Here is a 22,523-nt window from a genome sequence, read left to right as displayed (position 1 = left end):
ATATATTTCGTTAGTATATATTGGCACGCGAAGGAAAAAGTTTCCCCATCCCTGCTGTAGGAGCTGGTCCTGCCCACGTCTCCCGAACCAGCTGTATAATCCCATCAGGTTCATAGAGTGGGCTCACCAAAGAACAGCCGTTTCCTGGTGGCGTGCAGCAGCAGGTCTGGCGGCGGCGCGCCCAGCAGCTCCATGATGCAGGCCAGCTGCTCCGCCTCGTTCTCACCGGGGAACAGCGGGTAGCCCGTGTGTAGTTCTGCTAGTATGCAGCCTGGAACAATGTGATTGATCTACTTTTACTGTACTGTTTTTTTTTTCAAGTTACATAAAGAAAAGTATGGCTAAAATGGCGTACATTGAGGGTAGGCAGCGCTAGTGTTTCTACCCTGCTGCGGGAGGGTGGCGTGCTGCCAGGGGCGTACCCAGCTTCTGGCCTAGGGCGGGGCAAGTCAGATTTTTTAGGTCAGATCACCCGCGCTTGTTTTGTCATACAGACTACACAAAGACACCTACATGAAACACAATAAAGGTATATGGAGTGTGCAGGGTAAACACCCGCAAGGGATCCTGCTTCATAGGTAAACGGGGCATAATATTATATTGTAGAACATACAATTTCCAGGGGGCGGCAGCTGCCCTCCCCTGTCCCCCCTACCCTGCTGCCTTACCCTTGAAATCGAATACATAATAAATGAAAATGAAAAAAAATATTCGAGACAAAATATCACAATACAAAACGAAAAATCAAAAAGTAAAACATGTGCCCCAGGAATGGTCGCGCCTCAGCATAAATGCAGACTCCTCGGATGGAGTCAGCGCTGGTCTTCCGGCGAAACCATTTTAAAGGCGAAAACGCATGTTTCTGGGACGGATTATTACTGACACGCGTTAAAGGGCGTGTGAAAGCGTGTCGCGGCGTGGGGTCCCAAATAGTATGTCGGCACCCTAATGCAGTCAGTGTCGTGCAACACGGTTCTACGCGGTACGCTGAACGCAGCCGCAGCGCTTGAGACGGGCAGCGCCCCGTATAATATTACGCTAATACAATTCTTCAACGAAAATAACTTTTAAAGAACGCATCAAAAATGTCACCTATAAATATGTGTATAGTATAGTCATAGAAACGAAAAACTAATTGATTAAAAAAATCATCGCACTTCTCCGCTTTTTTGGTATTATTGTAACACGTATTATCATTATTTATCCATAAGTCCTATTGTTTTCTCTTATTAAAATCTTAATTACTTTCTCTCTTGCAGTGTGCAATAAAACGTATTCGTAAGAAGCCTACTACGGCTAATCGTAATTTGAGCTCCTTCCGCTATCCGACCCCATCTCACCTGGTAGTCAATTACACAACAGATGTTCCTTTCTCAAGACTGTCTGTTTGCTAGTGCTAATAGCTATCTAATGAGGAACAGTTAGTACTCTGAAATTAGCTAAATATGAAATCAACAGTTAAGTATATAAGGGCGTTTTCACTAAAACGTGTACCCCCCCTTTTGACAATGTCCCGTCAGTTCAACAATTTTATGCTCCTTTAAATATGTACTTATAATGATTTAAACGATGTAGACGTATAAAACAGTCTTTAATTAATGATTTTGACAATAATCGCACATTAGAAATACCCATATTTAATTAAATTCAATTATTATAGTGGTGAAAGTTGCAGTTTTATGACGTGTCCCACCTCAATTATCAACTAGTACAAAGTTGCAACTTGGAAATATTTCCTTAGTAAACGTGTAGTCTCTAAAAGCAGTGCAAGTCAAGGCAGTGATATAAAACGGTGTAGTAGAGCCAGATTGAAAGTAAGGTTTAATTAACTATTAGTTGTTTGTTCATAATTTTAGTAGCTATGATTATTTTATTACCATCAATTAAAACAAAATGCTTATGAATATCATAACCTTATTAATGCATATACTCGTATTAATGTCGTCCGTCATAAATAAAATCTTAATAGAGAATTCAATTTCAAGTTGTCAAAAAAAATTTTGCTACTCTTTTTTTGTATGTTATAAAACTAACGAAGTCCTTACGTTATAATTGAATTTAAAAAAAAAGATTACTCAGCGGCGTAAAATTTGGCCCACTCTATCATACAATTCTGCATACAAAATAACCTATTTCTACCTATTCGAAGGCCAGTTTTTTTGCCGCCCAGTATGTTATAAATAGTTGCAAGTGAAGCTAAGAAAAACGTGTAAACAAAATTTACATTTAATAAATTGTTCAACGACATTTTAAATAGTCTATATTGTAATTTTTTAATTCTTTCGCAAATTCCTTGCTTTGCGTGATGCATCATTAACTACATCAATCGTACTCGTAACATTCCTTTAACACGACACAGTACAAAACCTATCCCATTAAACTACATCCATTATAACATGGCATATGTTAAAGATCACCAATTATTATTGGAATAGCATAATGCCCGGCAACTCGCGCGGTGCGTGTGAGCTGGCCTTTCTCCGGCTTTCTACAAATTCACCATTGCGTAACAGATGAGTCGTCCGACTGGTTGACAGACGAGTCGGGCCATGTCCACAGTCGCACATATAGAGTTACATATCATAGTCTGTTCGGTAAGAATTATTAAAATCAAGGCTTTTAATTCATTATAAATGCGCCCCGTTAATTATACCTAAAGTTATAAAACAGCGATAAAAACAATGTTATACTATTATTAACTGTATAAAACAAAAATTTACACGCGAATGACAATTTGGCCGCCGCGTCAGCTCGCCCGCCCTACGTTCGCTTGACAACAACTTAGTGCACGCGGTGATAAGCGACACCCTTCATACAGTTTTCGATAATTAAGCGACAGTCGCTATTCCGAATCGTATGTATCTTAATATTTATCAACTCTACTGTCTGTTTTTAATTCAGGGTGGGCGTGAGAGGCCGCTAAACATTTTACCGCACAGTTCTACTTAGGGTTCGCTTCCATACTTGCGAAGCGGAGCAAAGATATTCAAAATACGACCAATGGCTGTAATTTCTATTCGACTGCCAGATTTAATAGTTGCACATGATCGTTTGTGACCCTCTGACAACATCAGTGATCCCACTTACCCATGCTCCACATGTCGATGGGGGCCCCGTACTGCAGCCCCAGGATGACCTCGGGGCTCCGGTAGAACCGCGACTGGATGTAGGTGTAGACGCGCGCGTGCGTGTAGCAAGAACTGCCGAAGTCGATCACTTTGATGGAGGAGCTGCCTCGCGCCTTGAGGAGGATGTTCTCCTGGAATATCATAGATAATGTGTGTTAGTATTGGCAGATGGATGGAAATACGGCTAGTATTGGCTAAAGAAAAGCGTGTTGTGACAGTTTTCCAAAATAATTCCGTACAGAATGGCAAAGTTATTCTACAAGCAAAGAATGAGTGAAGTTCGAGAGAACCTAGAAGAGCTTAGGCTGTGATATATTTTTATGTGCTTAGACGACTTCGTGCTCTTGTGATACAAGCGTCTCATCATCTCGGCCTATATACGTCTCACTGCAGAGCACAGGCATCCTCCCAGAATTAGAGGGCTTGGGCTATAGTTTCCATGTGAGCCCAGTGCGAATTGCGAACTTCACACACTACTTTAAATTTCTTCATCGAAGTGTGCAGGTTTTCTCAAGGTTTTTCCTTTACCGTAAAGCTCGAGAAATTTTCAAATGTAATTTCGTACATAGGTACATACATTTTGGAAAACTCAGTGGTACGAGCCCGACCTCGAACCCACGACCACCACGGCTTATTGGTATTTAGTATGGAGTTATCATTCTATAGCGGTTGCTACGACAAACACACTCACAGGTTTCAAGTCGCAGTGTATGATATTCTCTGCATCCAGGAGCCTCAGACAGCGCAGGAGTGAGCTCGCGAACCGCCGGATCAGGCTCAGGCTGAAGCCTTGGTAGTTGTTCTTCTTGATCAGCTCGTATAAATTGATACTGAAACAGTTAGTCAGGGGTCAAGAATGAAGGTAGACATGCCATGATAGCTTTGAATTTCAAATATTTGCTGTACAGATGGTTAATGTATATCAGACCTAAGGGCGAGGCTTATACACTATACTATACTATAAGATATATTTATCCTAAAAAACAGACGACAGAAGCGAATTCCATTGTTTAGTAGTTCGCATAATAAAATATGGTCAGAGAAAAGGTGAAAATATTAAAAACATGAGGAAGGAGTATAAAAGTGGCGATGATACCATCCACAGGTGGTTAGCTCTTCAAATCAGGAGGGACGAGTTGCTTATCCTGAATATTATTTAAAAGAAACGCCTGATGGCTGACTGACTGGCTAACTGACTCAGTCCAAACGTGCAAACGCTGAAATTTTGGGATGAAGTTTCACTTTACGGTGTAGAAACAAGGAGCTGATTTTCGAGATAGAAACGCAGAGCGGTCTCGAACGGGGGCAAAGCTAAGAGAGAATATAAGCTATATCCATACTAATATTATAAATGCGAAAGTGTGTGTGTTTGTATGTTTGTCCGTCTTTCACGTAGAAACAAAGCGACTACTTTTAATCCCGGAAAAATGCACAGTTCCCGAGGGCATCGGGCACAGCGTAGCCGCGGGCAAAAGCTAACTTATGTTTTAATCATCTATGTATCAAGCATGTTTAACTTACCTCATCAGCTCGAAACTGATGCACAAATGGTTCCTAAAGTAGAAGTAGTCCAGCATGTGTATAACGTTGTGCGCCTGGTCCTTGTCTTTGAGCCGCAGATGGTCCAGCACCCGCACTTCCACCAGGGCCTGGTGATGGAACCTCTTCTTGTTCCTGATGATCTTGATAGCGACTTGGCCACCCGTCCGGTAGTCCAGGGCCCTGATCACTTGGCCGAACGAACCTTTGCCGATCACCTCCAGAATCTCGTAACGGTATGCTATGTGGTCGTGGATTGACTGAAATATAAAATTGTTATTTAATGCCGACAAATTGTACTTCAAGGTGTTGTAACGTAATTACAGCAAGTATTTAGCAGCAGGTACATGGAGTTAGCCTGATCACCCCTAATAATGTTTCTAATGTGATTAATAAATCTTTTGGTACATTTGTTGATATTCTATTGTATTTGTAGTGGTGGCCTAGTGGTTTGACCTATCGCCTCTCAAGCACCTTTTAGTTTTTCGAAATGTGCGGAATTACATTTGAAATTTACCACGAACTTTATGGTGAAGGAAAACATCGTCAGGAAACCTGTACAAACCTACGAAGCAATTCAATGGTATGTGTGAAGTTCCCAATCCACACTGGGCCCACGTGAGAACTACGGCCCAAGCCCTCTCGTTCTGAGAGGAGGCCTGTGCCCAGGGATGTATATAGGCTGGGATGGATTTGTCGATATTCAAAGTGCAAAGGCGTCGAAGGAATGACTATATTTTGAATCTATAAATCCAGTTAAACCTTGAGTGCTCAGTTAATGTAACCTACTTAACCATCTGCTGAAATACAATGAATTAATTTTAAAGTTGTATAGGTAACAAATTTATAACCTGATATGACTCTTTAATTAACCAGTGCCGCGGTTGGCCGCAGCATCATGCTGAGTGTAGCCCTTTTGACGATATTCATTCGTAAAAAATTAACCCGTCATATGTATGACTCAAGTTTTTGATAATCCTAGTCTATCACCTACCCTTATTCTGTCGCCAAACTTCATGTATTTGTAGTTTTAGATCAGTAAGCCAGTGACCCAAATCTTTAAGTTAATTTGTGTTAGATTTAATTAGATTTTGTTCGGTTTCACGCGCATGCATTAAACTCAGTCTCCTAAGTCCTTATAATGTTGTGGTTACCTAGTGAGCGGAAACTTTGAAATTTCGATGGTTTCCAAGTTCCGAAGTTTCCAATATATTAATTACTGAATATTCAAGGTTCCGGCACAGTTTACCTACTTTAAAGTTTAATTTACTCGGTGTTATCACGTACTCATGCTCCGGACTAGAATACAGGGACCTTTTTGCGGAGCATGTTTTATTTCTATCTCTGTTACAAATTTAAGAGCATAAAGCTTAAATATTTGAGCTCTACTGCGATATGTGTCCAGAGAAAAAACGCAGACCAAAATAAGTTTTATCCTTGGTACGGAAAACAATTTTATAGGTATGCTGTGCATAGGGATAGGAATGGTATCAGATTGACATTGTGTTGTAATATTCAAGGTATTTTTTATTTAATTAATATTATTATACAACCAGACGACATTTTGGAAAATATTTAAATTATGTCCATTTCTGTCTAATATTACACAAGATTTCATAGCAAATTTGGACCTTATACATATACCTACTTACAGAACCAACTATAATAACAAATATGACATGCGATTCCTTAACAGAATTTCGACCGGGTTATGTACGACAATTGAAAAAAAAAGGTCATTTTTATTAAATTTAAAATCGATGCCATGGCTCCTAATCCTAAGAACAGATTTCGACATCTCTTATCATCATCATCATCATCATCGGCCTATCTTAGTCCACTGCTGGACATAGGCCTCTCCAGTTGCACGCCACTGAGCACGATCCTCGGCCAGTCTCATCCAGTTCTTGCCAGCTAACCTGCAAAGATCATCGCTCCACCTAGTCCATCCATCTCTTATAGTTTCTGACTTTTTCATACTGACCTATTTAGATTGATCTTTCTGTATTATTCCACCAAAGTTTACTTCCTCGGCTCTTAAAGTTGTTCACCAACTGTACACCAGTGAGCTTTAACTTTAAACTAACCTTGTTATAGCTCCCGTTTTCGTCGTCGAACCCGCAGTTGTTGGGCAGGTTGGACTTGGCCTGCACCTTGCTGGCCTCCAGACCCAGGAACCACACTTCAGGGTACTTCCGCACCTCCGTGCGCTCCCACTCCGAGAGCCGGTCTCCGTACATCTTGAGGGCTTCTGTAAGGGAGGTAGAATTTGTATACAATTGAAAATTAAGTTGCTTGCCTTGAAAAAAAACTATGGACCTCTGTCTACTGTACAGCTTACTTATAGATAGGTACAGCCACCAGCACCAATATCTGACACAACAAAGCGTACATAAACATCTGACTGACACGACTCTATTTCTAGAGACGGTACGACGTACCGTGTCTGATATTTTTGCACGCTCCGCTGTGGCAGATATTAATGCTGGTGACTGTACTATGTTGTGGTGTATAATAAAAAATAATTGTATTGTATTTTTGCAGGTAGTAGGGTAGTTAGTGCTTCCAATCCTACCCTAGTTAGGTACTATTATAACTAATATTATAAATGCAAATGTGAACATGTTTGGTTGTTTATCGAGCTTACAATACTCAACTGATCGCGATGAAATTAAGTATCAAGATAGTTTGAGACTCAGAGAAGGACATAGAAAAGTTATTATCCCGGAAAATTGTATGGTTCCCGCGGGATACATAAACTAATTCTTTGCAAACGCAGTCTCGGCAACAGGTAGTTGCTTATAAACTACACCTTTTTCAAATTTCATAATTATGATAATAAATAATGATAATGTGGGTTATTGTTATTGATAGGAAAACCTTGCAGATATAAATAAAAAATTTAAAAATTTAAAATATTTTTTTCAGTAACAAAAATTACATAAAAAACAGTATCCGTGCTGGTGCCTTTTTTTAAGTAAACATGTTACTTGTATTAAGAGAACACCGCTCCTTTACTAGTAGGTATCATTACAGAGAGGAATTAATTTACTTAGGCATCATAAAGTACCCAAACAACTAACGAACGTAGACGTACGTAGAACGTAGCAATACAGAATTTAAACTGCATTCCAAACAAGCATGAATTAAAAAAAAACATCATAGAAAGAATTTATTGAATCAGGCGTTACTTTGCCGAGGTCCATATCAATGAACTAAAAGAATTTACTTGCTCACCCGCGACCTTACGATAGCTAAGCTTATGCAAAATATGCATATTTTAGATAATTCATATAGAAAGATTTTTTTCCTGCAATTTTAGACCGGACTATACAAGAAGAACCGTACCTAATACAATGCTTGTATTTTAACATACGCATAAAAAGGCCAAGTAAACTGCAAAGTACTGCGCATGCTACAGTACGTTACGACCCCCTTTCGAATTACAAGTTTATTGTGGATATCCCGATACTCAACCCAAGGTGATGAGAAAATGTAATTTCAATTTTACTTACGAGTACGTACTTAATCTTCTCAGTATCGGAGGAGTTACTACTACAAGGAGAGTTACAAGTTGTTTTTTTTTTTTTAAACCAGTACTCATTTATTTATCAAAACAAACATAATAAAACATAATTAAAGTTAAATTGGATATCTATCGAAGTTTTTATAAAAAAATCGGATTCGGGTCCGCTTGATATCTGATTTTGAATCTTCATTTCTAGTGCGCGCAGCCATTTCACAGTTAACGTCATAGTGTGTAGGGCTCCAGCTACAGCTTACAGAATGTCTTGGATCTCAAGACGCACGTTTCTAAAGCGTGTCCTTTTTACGCTCAATGTATGCTTAACAACGAAGTTACAAGCTTCTACTTGGAACTAAGTCAACCATTAGAACCAGAACATCTAATTCTTGTATATATGTATACTATATATACGAGTATATATATTTCGGGGTCCTCGGAAACGGCTCCAAAGATTTCGATGAAATATGGTTATATAGGGGTTTTCGGGGATGACAAATCGATCTAGCTTGGTCTTATCTCTGGGAAAACACTTATTATCGAGTTTTAGCCATGGCAAAGCTTTGCCGACTTTGACCAAAATCAAAATCAAAAAAATCAAAATCATTTATTCAGTAAATAGGCCGCAATGGGCACTTTTACACGTCATTTTTTAAAACTACCAGCGCTTTCGGAAAGACCATCATTGCCAAGAAGAATGCGCCGCAAGAAACTTGGCAGAAAGTCATTTTTTCAACATAAAATAATTACAAATAAAATACTTAAAAACTACAGTATACAATGAAATAAAAGAAAATACAAAATAATAATAATAATAATACAGGGATGTATGGGGTCCCTTAGTTACAAAACTAAAACTCTAACTATAATCTACGTTCAGTGGAAGTGTAGACTGCTTCCACCGTCATAAATTTAAAAAAAAAATTATAATAATAATAATTTAATTCTGAAATTTACATTTCAGGTCAAGTAACCATTAAACTTTTGGATTCCGAAGGCAAGCTCACGTCTGCCGCCCCCAAAGTTAGCTCACACGAACTCATGTCATGCTCTGAAAGCAGAGCGGTACCGAGCTCGGTCGCCCCGTTATTATTATTAGTTCGAGAACTATGTTATACTGACTTGTGATCTTACTACAAGTTCACAAACTAAGTAATCTCCATTTACCAAACACGTAAACAAGAGTGCTAAATGCTATCAGAAAGGTCATAAAACGTTTGTAGTCCTGAAATGACGTACTGAAAGTTCAAGGGTGGGTCGTATCCAGGCGATACGACCCCGTGGGTCGGGGGTCGCGGCGCCCCAGGCAACTTTCAGTTTTGATGGGTATTAATTTGCAACTTTTTGATAGTATGAATAATTTGAGTTTAATAAACAATTTAATTACTTGACCTACTATTTATAAGTGGGGCAGGGGAAAGTCCACATTATACGCTGTGTTTTCTTGATTTCTGTAAATTTCACCAAACAGCTTAGTTCATGATAGAAACTAACTGGTAATTGACTATTGGGCAAAAATCACATTCATTGTTAAAGGTCAAATTATAAAATTTACAAACTTGACGAGTGACATTAACGGACACATAAGAGTGACATCGTAAAAAATCACTTTTTAACGGTTTTTTGTTAAATAAGTGTGAATTAAAAATGCTTTTCTCAAAAATGACCGTAAAAGTTGACATTATTCATTACATATCAGAAGGTGAAGTGCATAGTTTATGGTCAGCGAAAAATTAAAAAGTTAAAAAGATTGCAGGCGCGCTAGCTCGACAATAATGAATTAGCGCGCCTGCAATCAGTCACATTTTTTTAAAGTTAAAAAGGCCATGGAAATGTTGGCACAAGTCGTATACAGCCAAGTTTAATGGCCGGTATCAGATATTTTGTTGGAACTCCGGACTTTTTCTATTGGGTCTGAAATAGCTTGTGGTGTTTTCGGTGGAAAAATACACCTGCAGTTTATTTTTAATGAAAAAAGGCGGGAAAGCATAAGAAAAATATTGGAATAAAATTAAAAAGTTTATTCTATTTCAGAATTATTCACCATTTTTGAGAAAAGCTTTATATTAGTCTCGGCTGGAATAGCAATTGCTGGCTTCGTATTAGTTAAACGGACTCGCAAGCTCGTCCGTTTAATACTCATACTCAGCCAGCAATTGCCTACTTCCAGGCCACGACAATAATCTACTATTAGCTACAGACATTATAAAAAAGTCATAAGTTAATTCTTCTTAAACACCCTTACACTGTTTTCCTACGCATAATTATTTAGATATTAAGATACCTTGTTTACCATTTAATTTAACAGTAACAGCGGCAAAAAATCTGGCCCTCAAATGTATGCAGAATCGGTAATTTCATATGAAGGGTGGGCCAAATTTTGTGCCGCTGTGTATATTATAACGATTGCAAAATTCCGAAGATACTGACCCTATATATATTTTTTATTTTATTTGACTGGATGGCAAACGAGCAAGTGGGTCTCCTGATGGTAAGAGATCACCACCGCCCATAGACACCTGCAATACCAGGGGGATTGCAGATGCGTGGCCAACCTAGAGGCCTAAGATGGGATACCTCAAGTGCCAGTAATTTCACCGGCTGTCTTTCTCTCCACACCGAAATACAACAGTGCAAGCACTGCTGCTTCACGGCAAGATTAGCGAGCAAGATGGTGGTAGCAATCCGGGCGGACCTTGCACAAGGTCCTACCACCTGCAAAAACACACACACATACAAAACATACTACGAAATGCAAAATTCGATCTACGTATCTTGCCGTCCCACTGATGCTAATATTATTTAATACAAGAGTGAGAGGCACGGAACGATACTAATTTCGATTTTCGAATTTCGTAGTAGCCCCATTGACCGGTCTCCATCGGTTTTTTTCTTTGCTCTTTTATCCCGTATCTGGATCGGCATGTTAAAGGCGGCGGCATTATTCCACTGAAACGAAACACTTAGGCGGGATGTGAAAAGAAATTCCGTTGCCCAAACAATTTTATATCTATTTGCAAATTCGGAGTACTCGTAATTTGAGGGATCCGAATCATTTCAGGTATGACGTCAGAATTTTTACATCGGTCATGTGATATCGTGATAAAGTAAAGGTGAGTCCACATTAGTATTAGAACGCAGCGCCGGCTATAGCCCTTGATCGAGGTTGAGCGAGAATACGCTTCCGCGACTCTCAAAAGGCAACACCATAATTTTATTTCGCACTGGAAACTGGAAAATGGTGCCCCTTGCCATCCGGCGCCTAAAGCGACCGCGCTCTTCTTCCTCTACCCCAGTATCACTACCATGAGTTTACAGTGACCGTACTCGATAGCGTCGGCGTAAATTATTTGTATGGAGAATTGTACAGCACCTCTACAAATAATTTACGCCGTTGCTATCGAGTACGGTCACTGTAAACTCATGGTAGTGGTACAGGGTTCGACTCTGTTAGTACAGCGCGTGTATCGTATTCGTATCTCCGTAACGCAGCACAGACAAGTATCATTCGTTCGGATCGTAAGTTTGGACGCAAAAAGATACGTGATCGATCATTCTACATATCATATCTGATACATCGCGATCCATGTGTCTTAACCGCGCACCGCGTGTCTTAAATACCCAATGAGCCAAATTAAATACCAAAGTGAGCGAAAGAGAGTGATACTTAGGATACGCGTACTTAATGACGCCTGCGGGGCTACTCCGAAATTCGAAAATCGCAGTTCGTGTCATTCTGCAGGGCTACTACGAAACTCGAAACTCGAAGTTCGTGTCATATCGTCCCTCTCGCTCTCGTATTAAATAATATAAGTGTCAGAGGGACTGCACGACAGGAACTTCGAGTTTCGAGTTTCGTAGTAGCCCTGCAGTTCCTCTGACGCTTATACTATTCAATATGAGAGAAAGAGGGACGGTACGATACATAATTCGATTTTTGGAGTAGGCCTCTTATTTTTCGATTCGGTAAAATTAGATATACAAATGTGGGCCCATCCTAAGACGAGGGTTTGGCCGGGTTTGCCTGAGAGACTTGTCATTGATGTCTATTAATTAAAAGTTTTACCTAATAGAATTTATCAAAGGTTGGTCAAACATGTTCTGAATTATACAAGTTGTGGTAACATAAAACCAAAATCGAGAGTAGAATTGATTACACTATTTTAAGGGGCTGTTCACCATCCATTGATTTTATTTGACGGATAAACGTGATGCCGTCTTCGTCTATTCGAACAAAACAAACAGAGACGGCATCACACTTATCCTTCAGATAAATTTAATCAATGGATGATGAAACAGGGGGTTAATCAGTATATTTTAAAATCCCTTAATAATTTTTATTGTGTCCAAGTGAATGTTACGAATGCATACGCCGATTAATTAATGTTTTAGCTCAGTTGCATACATAGTACTACTAGTTGGATAATTTAATACTGTCCGTTGAGCTGTCAGTTCGAGTTAGAAGTTAGTTATTTAATTAACACCTTTTATAAATGAAAATAAAACTATCTAGAAGAAAATCTTATTTGCCCGAGTGCGTGAGAAAAAGGCAATTTGATAAATGGATCTATGTGGTTTCGTAAACGTAATATTGCTTTGTCTTTTCAGACATGTGACACGAGTAACCCGCATGTCAGCCTATACACGGTCACAGACACGGTATATCGTAAAATGGGATTTAAGGATGTGTCGCGAGCTTAATCAGCGTCATACATTTCCTGAGTTTGGCTTGCCACGCCACGCCACGTATGATTAATTAATAATGGCGCCTGATGAATTGCACTTAGCAAACATACAACAACCACTTAGTGATTAAATTCGAAGGCGCTAGCAAGCTTGAGATATAAAATGTATTAGATCAAGAAATTTTTTACCGATTCAGTGTACAATGCAGTAGACGGTAAATTCATTTTTGTAATGCAGGTGCTATAAAAAAATAACCAAGTGCGATTTGGACTCGCGCACTGAGGATTCCGTACAGTTTTGTATGTTTTTTATGAATATCCAGTGTTAGCACAGCCTCTCTCGTAAGCATAATGTTCACAGTGTAGGGTCACTTTAGGTGGTTATTGACATCAGGCAGACATTAAAAAAAAATTACCAACAAAACAATGTAAGTTAACCTGACTTTAAGTTAGCAGAAAACCCTGCTGATAAAATTACCCTCTCGTATTAAAATAACCTTGTTAATCCACAGGAACTTTCCTGTTTACAGATGTGAAGGTCTTAATCACGCTAACTTTTCCTCCTTGCATTCCGTTAAGGTGCGGCCACATGCTAGCCACTCGACGCTCGTTTCAAGCGATATATCTGGTCACGTGACCCTATTTTGAATTTACCGCGACTCAAAAAGCAGCATCAAGTCGCCGCGTCGAACCACAGCGTCAAGATGGCCGCTTGCAGGAAAGACATTGGTCTTGGAAGCTGATTTCTTAACCTCCTTTATGTCATGGCAGTGGTACAAATAAAATAACAAAATTGGAGTGAATGAAAAAAAAAAACATTGTTTTTTCGAAAGTAAGGTTTTTTTTCTGTGGTAAAGCTCAACATTTTAGCTTTATCGTTATATATCACGTGACCAGATTTTACGCTGGAAACGAGCGTCGAGCAACTGCATGTGCCTTTGCCTTTATATTCAATCAGTATTACCACAGAATTAATATTAATAGAATAAATATAGTATACCTAAATCCCATCAAAACATAAATGTGAAATGAGAGCTAAGTTCAATATTATGGATACGAGTATGTCTTGATTGTTGACTTTAACAACAAAAAATGTGAGATCTAAGTAAACGGCTGCCAAGTTCAATGGTCAGTCCTGAAACAGTATAAAATATTTTATAACAACTTAAAATATCATTTCTTTTTATAATTTAGGAAGATTGAAGCCTAAGGTAGGACTTGGCTAGTTCGCCATGGTGTGTCAGTACGCGTGTCAGTACTAATCAGTCCCATATATTTATTATGGTCAGTTGCAGTTAGAAACATGCTTCGGACGACGTGGCGTGGCATCGCGTTTTTATAGAGTATGTCCCCTTTAGTTCTGTATCTGTGCTCAAAAAGTGACACCACGGTATCTTTGGGTGTCGTATCGATTGCCATCTCGCGAGACACCGGAACTGGGTCAGTGGGGTCACGGTAATTGCACGGGGACCAAAGTGCATTGTAACATCTGTTACACGTGAGACCTCGTGTGGAGTGCTTTTAAGTGATAGCTCTCATAACGGCCAAGACTTTATCTAACAGCGTAGGGCACTTGAACGTTGAAAGAGGGTTCGGGGTAGTAATAGTGTAGTTCTGCACGGTCATTTTAGCTAGCTTGATCTTATTATATCTTTATAGATACTCTGTAATATAGGGCCTAATTAGGGACATTTAGTCCTCTCCTGAATGTTCCTCTCATCCACTCAAAGATTGACTGGTAGAGATCCCTTAAAAGGATAAGTCTGCCTTTGTAAAAGTACCTCTTGACTTACTTGACTTATGTCCTATGTCCCCTAGATGGGGCAGATGACGTCCACAGTGCGTCACCATCCCGAACGGTCTTGAGCTTCGCGCTTCACTTCGCACCAAGTCATTCCTATGCCTTCGCTTCTGCAGTGATTGTCCGCCGCCAGGTTTGCTTTGGGCGACCACGTTTCCGCTTTCCTTGGGGATTCCAATCTAGGGCTTGCCTCGGTATGTACTCAAGGTCCCTTCGGAGCGTGTGGCCAATCCAGTTCCATTTGTGACGTTTAATCTGCTGGTTGATTGGAATCTCATCGTAGCGTTCCCACAGATCTAAGTTGAAGATTTTCTCGGGCCAGTAGGTATATACACCGAGAATACGGCGAAGACCGAGTTTGAAGACTTGGAGCCGATGCGAGCTGTCTTTAGTGACCTTCCACGTCTCACATCCGTACAGCAACACGGTTTTTACTTTTTACCCCCCCCCCCCTCTAAAATCTAAACCGGTGGATGGAAAAATTTGAAAAAAATCAGGATGGTAGTAAGTAACTTTCAAGGAAAACTATAACGGCTACGTTTGCTTGAGAATTATTAGTAGTTTAAGAGTAGCCGCCTAAGGTATAAAATATACCTAAACTATGGTAGATTCCGTATAAAATACGAAATCCTTAGAAAAATATTACTGATTTTTTTCGTAATGGCTACGGAACCCTATTTCGGGCGTGTCCGACACGCTCTTGGCCGGTTTTTCCCTTTGGGTACGGATACGGTGCAATTTGGGCCACGCGCTATGTCAAAGCTATCTAGTTAGTTATGATAGGTATTATAGTAGATAGGTATGGCTTCTAGGAAAGAAAAAATACAAATACATTATTTATTGAATCAGGTGTTATTTAGCGGAGGTCCATATCAATGAAGTAAAAGAATGACTTGGCTGCTTCTTTTGTGAGCAAAGAAATTATTTTAGTTCGTTGAAAAAATACAAGTCTAACCGAACTTGACAGCATTGATGTTAATAACGCCCCCGTCACTGGCCACTTATCGCTCTCGGCTCAAGCTCTGCCCGAGTGATTTCTTATTTAGCGCGTCATGCCGACCGACCGCGTGATTCGGCATTTGTAAAAAATACCCGGGCATCATAAGCTATTTTCAGGTCGTTTGTGAAAAGTAGAGTACCTATTGAAAACATTCATTAGTTTTTCCTCCTTAAGGTTTTCGCACAAGTAACCGCTCGGCACCGGGCACCGCCTCAACTCGACCCGTCCAGTATTCTTTGTAAGAAATTCCATACCGTAACGCACACATATCGACATCGGAACAGCATCGCCTCGCCTCGGCACAAGCTAGTAAACCGCTAGCGGCGCGCGGGCAACTCGCAGTCATCGAGCTTGCCGCCGCGCTTGCGTCTCGCCGCTGAAACGGGGAAGGAAGGTGCGCCGACCGCCATCGTACCCCCCGTGGCCACCCCGCCGACTACTCACCGCTTGTCTCTCTCGCAGTTTCGATTCCATCACGATGCCGCCTCGCTTTAAGCGCACTCTCGCCCAGCCGTAAGCGCGATGTCACCTAGCCACAGCCGCGCAGACACCTCGGAGGTGCTGAGCCGTTTCTGTGACGTGCTTGCGTATGATTGACGCCTGGTTCACAGCGAGCAGATGAGGTAAGGCGGCGCTGATCCGGTGCCGCGCTGTTACGTGTGCGACAACCTTTAATCTTTTACAGAAGCTTCCAATCCGCAGGTGAACGAAGCACGGGTGAAGGAATCTATTTATACGATTAAATCATCAAAAACTTCAAACTGCACGACGCAAACCTACGCCTGACTACTTTATGAATTTAGGTCAAACCTGAAGCGAAATCAAGACTGCGGCATTTTTGCATTGCAGGGTCGCGATGTAAATAAGCATAAATCGGTAAATACGTTTAATTCTTTAGCACAATCCGTTGAGTTGTTGTATTTATTCGTGTTATTATTATTCGTTAATGCCATACAATTCTGCAGAGGCTTAGTTTTTACAATAGGAAACCCAATTTTTCGTCCTTTCTCAACTGGAACAGAAGCGGTATTGCCGCAGGGCTCGCTGTAATTAAAGCGGCGTGATGAATTGAGCTGGTAATTTTTGCTTTAAAAGGGTCACTGTTTGTGTGGAGATAATTCTATTGAATGGAGTTTACCCAGATGATGACTGTCTACATATATTTGAGGATAATTAATGAATTCACCTTTTATTTTTATACAAAAAGGCGCCTGAAATTAAAAACAGCAATGTAACTTTGTTCGTATTAATTTGTCATACATTTTACTGCTTCCCGGTTCTCAGTTGCGAAGTTGTTGGCCAACAGTCAGTTGCTTGCGGGGGCGCTCTGTCCATTCGAAACCCTGACAGTGTCCGATGCAACGTGACGGTCACGTTGCCTGCCTCGTTCGTTTCCTTATCGATTGAATTAGTTGTACCTCTCAGTCGTATGGTTTCCTGGTCTGATACTGCACGCCATGGCGTAAGAATACTATTACTAGTTATCCGCTGTCAAAAAAGCCGGTATGTGCAGAATTGTTCATTGCCATTAGTTGGTGAGTAGGGTGACAGGACATTGTCGAAGGACCGTCCGCTACACAACATCTTATTCGCCAATTCTGCAGTAAAGCATCAGCTCTTGCGCTGTTGTGATCCAGCAAAGAGAGTAAGACAATCGTCAGAATAACTGGCACTTCTGGTTTTCTATCCCAGCCTTCTTGGCTGACCCACGTTTCAATAAAGTTGCACTGTTAGAATCACTAGTTTATGGCACATCACATTAATCAATACAGAAGCATTCGGAGTAGGTACTGACTAATGATATGGCTGGTCTGTACTGTATAAATGTATACATAGTGGCATAAGGGCTCTCCGAGTATAGGATATAGTTACGATCACCTCCCCCTTCGATCGATGTAAATGAGGGCTTAGCGAGTTGGGTTGGTATTCCAAAAACCTGAAGTCATGACCACGCTGCTTAAGTTTTTCGTGGCTATGGCGTGGCGTAATCCGGCCCGTAAGTGGAGATACTTTCTTTTATCTGATGTACTTATCCGTAAACCATAGGAAATAGGCTGTAGAGATCCTCGCTTTTTGACAGCAAGTATAATTCATCCAAAAAAAGATGGATTATATCGTCAAACATAAATAAATACATTTACAATTGCCCAAATACTACGAGTGTCATAACTCTACATTACTGCGCTGCGCAAGCTGACAAGGACACCAAATTTCCTTTTCAGGCACAATTTAGAATGCTCGTAACGACGACGACACATGTTGTGATAATGAACAAGATAAATGGTGTGCCGCCAGTACGTATAATACTTTCTTAGACACCATACTGAATGCGTCTAAGTATAGGTATAAAGGTGAAATCGTAAATAGATTACGGTGGTAGATTTTATGACATTAAAATTCAGTGCAATTTTGTATGGTCGACCAAGAAAGTACATGCCAATTGTATGACAGTTCCTACTTAAGAATTAAAATTAGGCTGATTGTCATATTAGCTTGTGAGTGAAAATAGGCTTTAACGTTTTAAGTAAACCAATTTCTTAGTCGACTATACCTTAGATTATTTACTGGACTGCCGACAGAAAGTTTATTTTTTACAGGTGTCTTTTTTGATGTACCTAGGCATTTTATTAGGATTCCGTACTTCAAAAGGAAAAGGGAAAAAAATAAAAATAATGACTGTGTTAAATTACGAATGTGATCAAAATGAAGTTGTGTGGTTATATTCCACAGAATCGGGACTTGGAAAAAACAGGATTGTACAAATACTGACTGTGAAGAATAACTAATGTGATCAAATGCATACGTGTAGAATTAATGTTGTGCTGACTAGGAAGAAACAATAATGGCATAAACGTCGAATAATCCGTGTAGAAGAAGGAGCTTATGCAAATGTGGATGCTTTCAATGCGGCATGGTGCCAGCGACCTTCACCGAGTCGCGTGCAGTGTTTCTTTGTAGCGATTATGCAATGCAGCTTTTACAGCACTAAGATAAATAAAAGAAATAGAGATGTATTTGGCTAAAAAATCAATTTTCCTGCTCGTCTATAAAGAAGTTAATAATAGTTCAATAATAACTAACGTGACCAGACGTCCCGTTTTGAACGGGACTGTCCCTTTTTTTGATTACGAGTCCCGGTGTCCTCAAAATAAAAACCGGGACAATTCAGTTCTAAAGGTGAACATAAATAAACGTGCCAAGAATTTCATTCTTACTTAAAAGCATCAGTCCAGCTGTGTTAAAGCAAATTTGGTCCTCTGCCTTTGATAAATATAACTAAACATTTTGAATATTTTTTTTTATTTGTAATATAATAACAGTTAACTTTTTCTAAATAAATGACCTTTAAAAGTGTTTTTTTCTCAATGACTACCTGTTAATTGACCCTGAATAAACTAATGTCCCGCTCTGAATCAAAAAATAAATGGTCACGTTAATAATAACGTTCATCGGTATCCCGCGGGAACTATGGAATTTTCCAGGATAAAATTATTCTATGTCCTTTCCAGGATCTCAAACTATCTTTCTCGAAGTTTCATCTAAAGTGGTACAACAGTTTAAGCATGAAGATAACAGACAAACAGATTATACTTTTGCATTTATAACACAACCTTTTTTTGCTCACTGTACTTTTTGTTTACTGTACATATCCGCACCAAGTTTGAAGTCTACGCTATGTTGAAAAGTTTTTTGCTGCGGACAGGATCCTTGGCTGATCTCCTGAATCCCTGGTTCACTACTGTAATATAATGGGAGATGTGGGAGGTGGTGGTCAATAAGACGATATCTGTAGTTGTGCGTAAAGAGAGCAAGAACCCTTTTTATTGAGTAAACCTTAGATTATATACATCATGATTGTCGCTGACACAAGCAATATGCGTTTATGTAGCAGTAAACTATTGTGTTACTGCTAAACACTGAAAGTGGCCAATTGCCATACTACACTACCAAATTTTTATATTGTCTTCGAACTTACATATCTATGAAAAATTTTAGCTCAAAGAAATACCAAGAAGTGATCGAGTCAGAATTTTGAAAAATATCTTAATTAATGATATATGTTGATGATAGATACCTACTCAGAGTAAAGCAAATTTCAAGTCTCTAGCCTTATAGCATTTTAAGTTCTGCGTTGTCTGTCAGTCACTCAATCACGTAACTCTTTTATGCGTATAGCTAAAGTAAGTTATCATTACATCCCTCTAATAAATAAATAAATAAATATCACGGGACAATTCACACCAATTGACTTAGTCCAAAAGTAAGCGTAGCAAAGCTTGTGTTATGGGTACTAAGCAACGGATTAAATATAATAATATAGATAGATACATACTTAAATACATATTAAACACCCAAGACCCGAGAACAAACATTCGTATTTTTCATACAAATATCTGCCTCGAAACGGGAATCAACCTGGGACCTCAAGTTTCGTAGTCAGGTTCTCTAACCACTAGGCCATCTGGTCGTCTAATCTCCATTTAATTTAATTATTCCACGCTAAAACAAAAAAAGCCCTAATTCTGCTCTAAATAAAATCTGCTCGCCCCAATCAATTTCCCATCGAATATTCTTTATTAGTTGCCCTAAGGATTAATCAATCGAGGAGTAAACTCGCAGGTTAATGAGAGAGCCGGCACTCCCCCAGCGTTGTTGGCATTTGCTGGCAATGTCGGCAAACATGATTGACCCGCCAATATGTTAGAACGTGAATTAAAGAAGGGAACGTCTCGTAATGAAGTATGGTCAACAACCCATTTGACAATTTATAGGTCCAGAGGGGCTACTACGAAACTGGCTAATCTAAGTTCGTATCGCACCGTCCCTTTCACTCGCGTATTAAATGACATAAGCGTTAGCGGGACGACAATATACGAAGTTCGAGTTTTGCACTTCGTGGTATAGGGCCTGGTATGTATTATAAAACTGTATGGTGGAACCTTTTCATAGAAACAGTCATAGTGATGTCTTATCGTTCGACAAGTGATTTCATTGTGATATCTGTGGTAGCCCACTATAGAGTGGTCTTGCCGAAAGCGCTGGCAGTGTATGAAAAGTGACATGTTAAAGATCCATTTTTGGTCAACTGTGGCCCCTATGGTCTGCACTGACCTGAAGGTGTGAGCGAGCGCGCACGGGGTGTGGGCGCTGCATTATGGTTGTCATCGCGGGGCGGAGACGCCGTAGCTTCGGAGTTGTTGTTGGAGGGCGGCCCGGGGCCCTCGCCGGCACCCGCTTCTATCTGTAACTAAAATAAGCTTCATTATTACACAAAGTTCAATATCTCAAAAATGGCTGAACCGCTTTTAATGAAACATGTCTAAGAACCATCGCTAGAAACCCTGATTTCAAATAAAAAAAATCGCATTCGAATCGGTTCACCTGTTTAAGAGCTACGGTGTCACAGACAGACACACATAGCGGTCAAACTTATACCCTCTTTTTGCGTCGGGAGTTAAAAAGACGTGGCAGCGTGGTTTGGCCTGTCGCACAGATTTGGTACATATTTAGAAGTTATATTCTAGTTCTCGTCTGACAGAAGCTATATATTCACCTACCAGCTGGCTTACCACCATGTACGCACTGTTAGTAGCAATTAATGCACGAATCAGCGAATAAAAGTGGTCTATATATTTTTAAACAAATTCCTATCAAATGAATATGTCGCTAAAATCGAACTTTCAAGTTGACAGACACGTCTATCGGCATTATTGTTTTATGACATGCAAACGATTATCAACTTTAGGGTGGTAGACACCACATAATTGGCTGATGGTACATTTTCGAGTGACATCTACCAAAGAGAATAGAAATAGATACAGGAGTGTAAAATTCACTCGAGAGGATTCGTGTTTTCCCCACAGCAGTGGCGCTTGGTTTTTTTTTGTTGGCCAGACACAATGATGTGATAGTGGTAGGGAAGTACTTTATTATGGATGGAGTGACAGAGCACTGTCTATGTCCTCTCAAGCTGTTTCGATCCCGGGCTCGCACCTCTTGAATTTTTCGGTATTTATGTGTGAAACTACATTTACACACTACACTGACGCGTTTCGAACTCAACAAGAGATCGTCTTCAGAGCAACACAACCGTTCACCATGCTACCAGATGTTAACCCACGACCCCCACCCACCAATATCCACCAGTAGATACGGTTTGGAACTACAGCCTTACACATCTCTGATCGGAAGCCTGTATCTAGCAGTGGGACACTTAGCTACATTAGGCTAAAAAATAGCCTACATTTAGGGGCGGTTTCACCATCCATTGACTAGTGTTAACTGACGGTTATATGTGATGCCGTCTATGTGTTTTGTTCGAATAGACGAAGATAGCATCACATTTAATCGTCAGTTAACACTAATCAATGGATGGTGAAACAGCCCCTGAAAGTTTGGTCGTTTTGGGAATTAATTATGTAACATTTAACTAAAATGTTGGTTGAAATTACCGAGGTTAAAGAAATCTGTCATGCGATGTAATCATTAGGAGTAAGGGTCCTACGTAAATAATTTACAGTACAGGGCAGTAAGAAAGGTTGTGTAGTTCATTGATATAAACCTCCGCAAATTACTACGATGCTAAAGGTTCCGGGTTTCCAATCCCGATAAGGACAGGCACTTGTAATACATTATTCGCATATTCATACCGAAATCATGTTTTTAACACATTCAGTGCCAAGAACCTGACAATAGGATTATCTGTTCGTAGGCAGTTTTCGCGACAAAGCGACAATATTTATTTATTTTTAACTGACTTCAAAAAAAAGGTTATCAATTACTTATATGGAATCATAGCTCAGATCAGATGGAAATAGCCTAGGTAATTTATTATCCGGTATCGCTA

At 39.9% G+C, this 22,523-nt stretch overlaps 1 protein-coding gene across 2 annotated transcripts in view; it reads right to left on the bottom strand.

Annotated features, from left to right (window-relative positions):
• Positions 1–22,523, bottom strand: part of Dyrk2 (Dual-specificity tyrosine phosphorylation-regulated kinase 2) — a 76,692-nt gene that overhangs the window by 20,091 nt on the left and 34,078 nt on the right. For both annotated transcript variants that reach the window (XM_074085232.1, XM_074085231.1), the window contains exons 2-7: positions 20,789–20,924; positions 6,755–6,918; positions 4,650–4,927; positions 3,820–3,958; positions 3,088–3,259; positions 128–271 (exon numbers count right to left, since the gene is read on the bottom strand). In XM_074085232.1, the coding sequence (XP_073941333.1) occupies positions 128–271; positions 3,088–3,259; positions 3,820–3,958; positions 4,650–4,927; positions 6,755–6,918; positions 20,789–20,924 (1,033 nt within the window). The remainder of the gene's footprint in view (positions 1–127; positions 272–3,087; positions 3,260–3,819; positions 3,959–4,649; positions 4,928–6,754; positions 6,919–20,788; positions 20,925–22,523) is intronic.

This window comes from Choristoneura fumiferana, chromosome 3 (assembly GCF_025370935.1).
Source record: "Choristoneura fumiferana chromosome 3, NRCan_CFum_1, whole genome shotgun sequence".
Lineage (NCBI taxonomy): Eukaryota > Metazoa > Arthropoda > Insecta > Lepidoptera > Tortricidae > Choristoneura > Choristoneura fumiferana.
The sequence above is the reverse complement of the archived record's forward strand: the minus strand, read 5'-3'. Positions and strand labels throughout refer to the sequence as shown.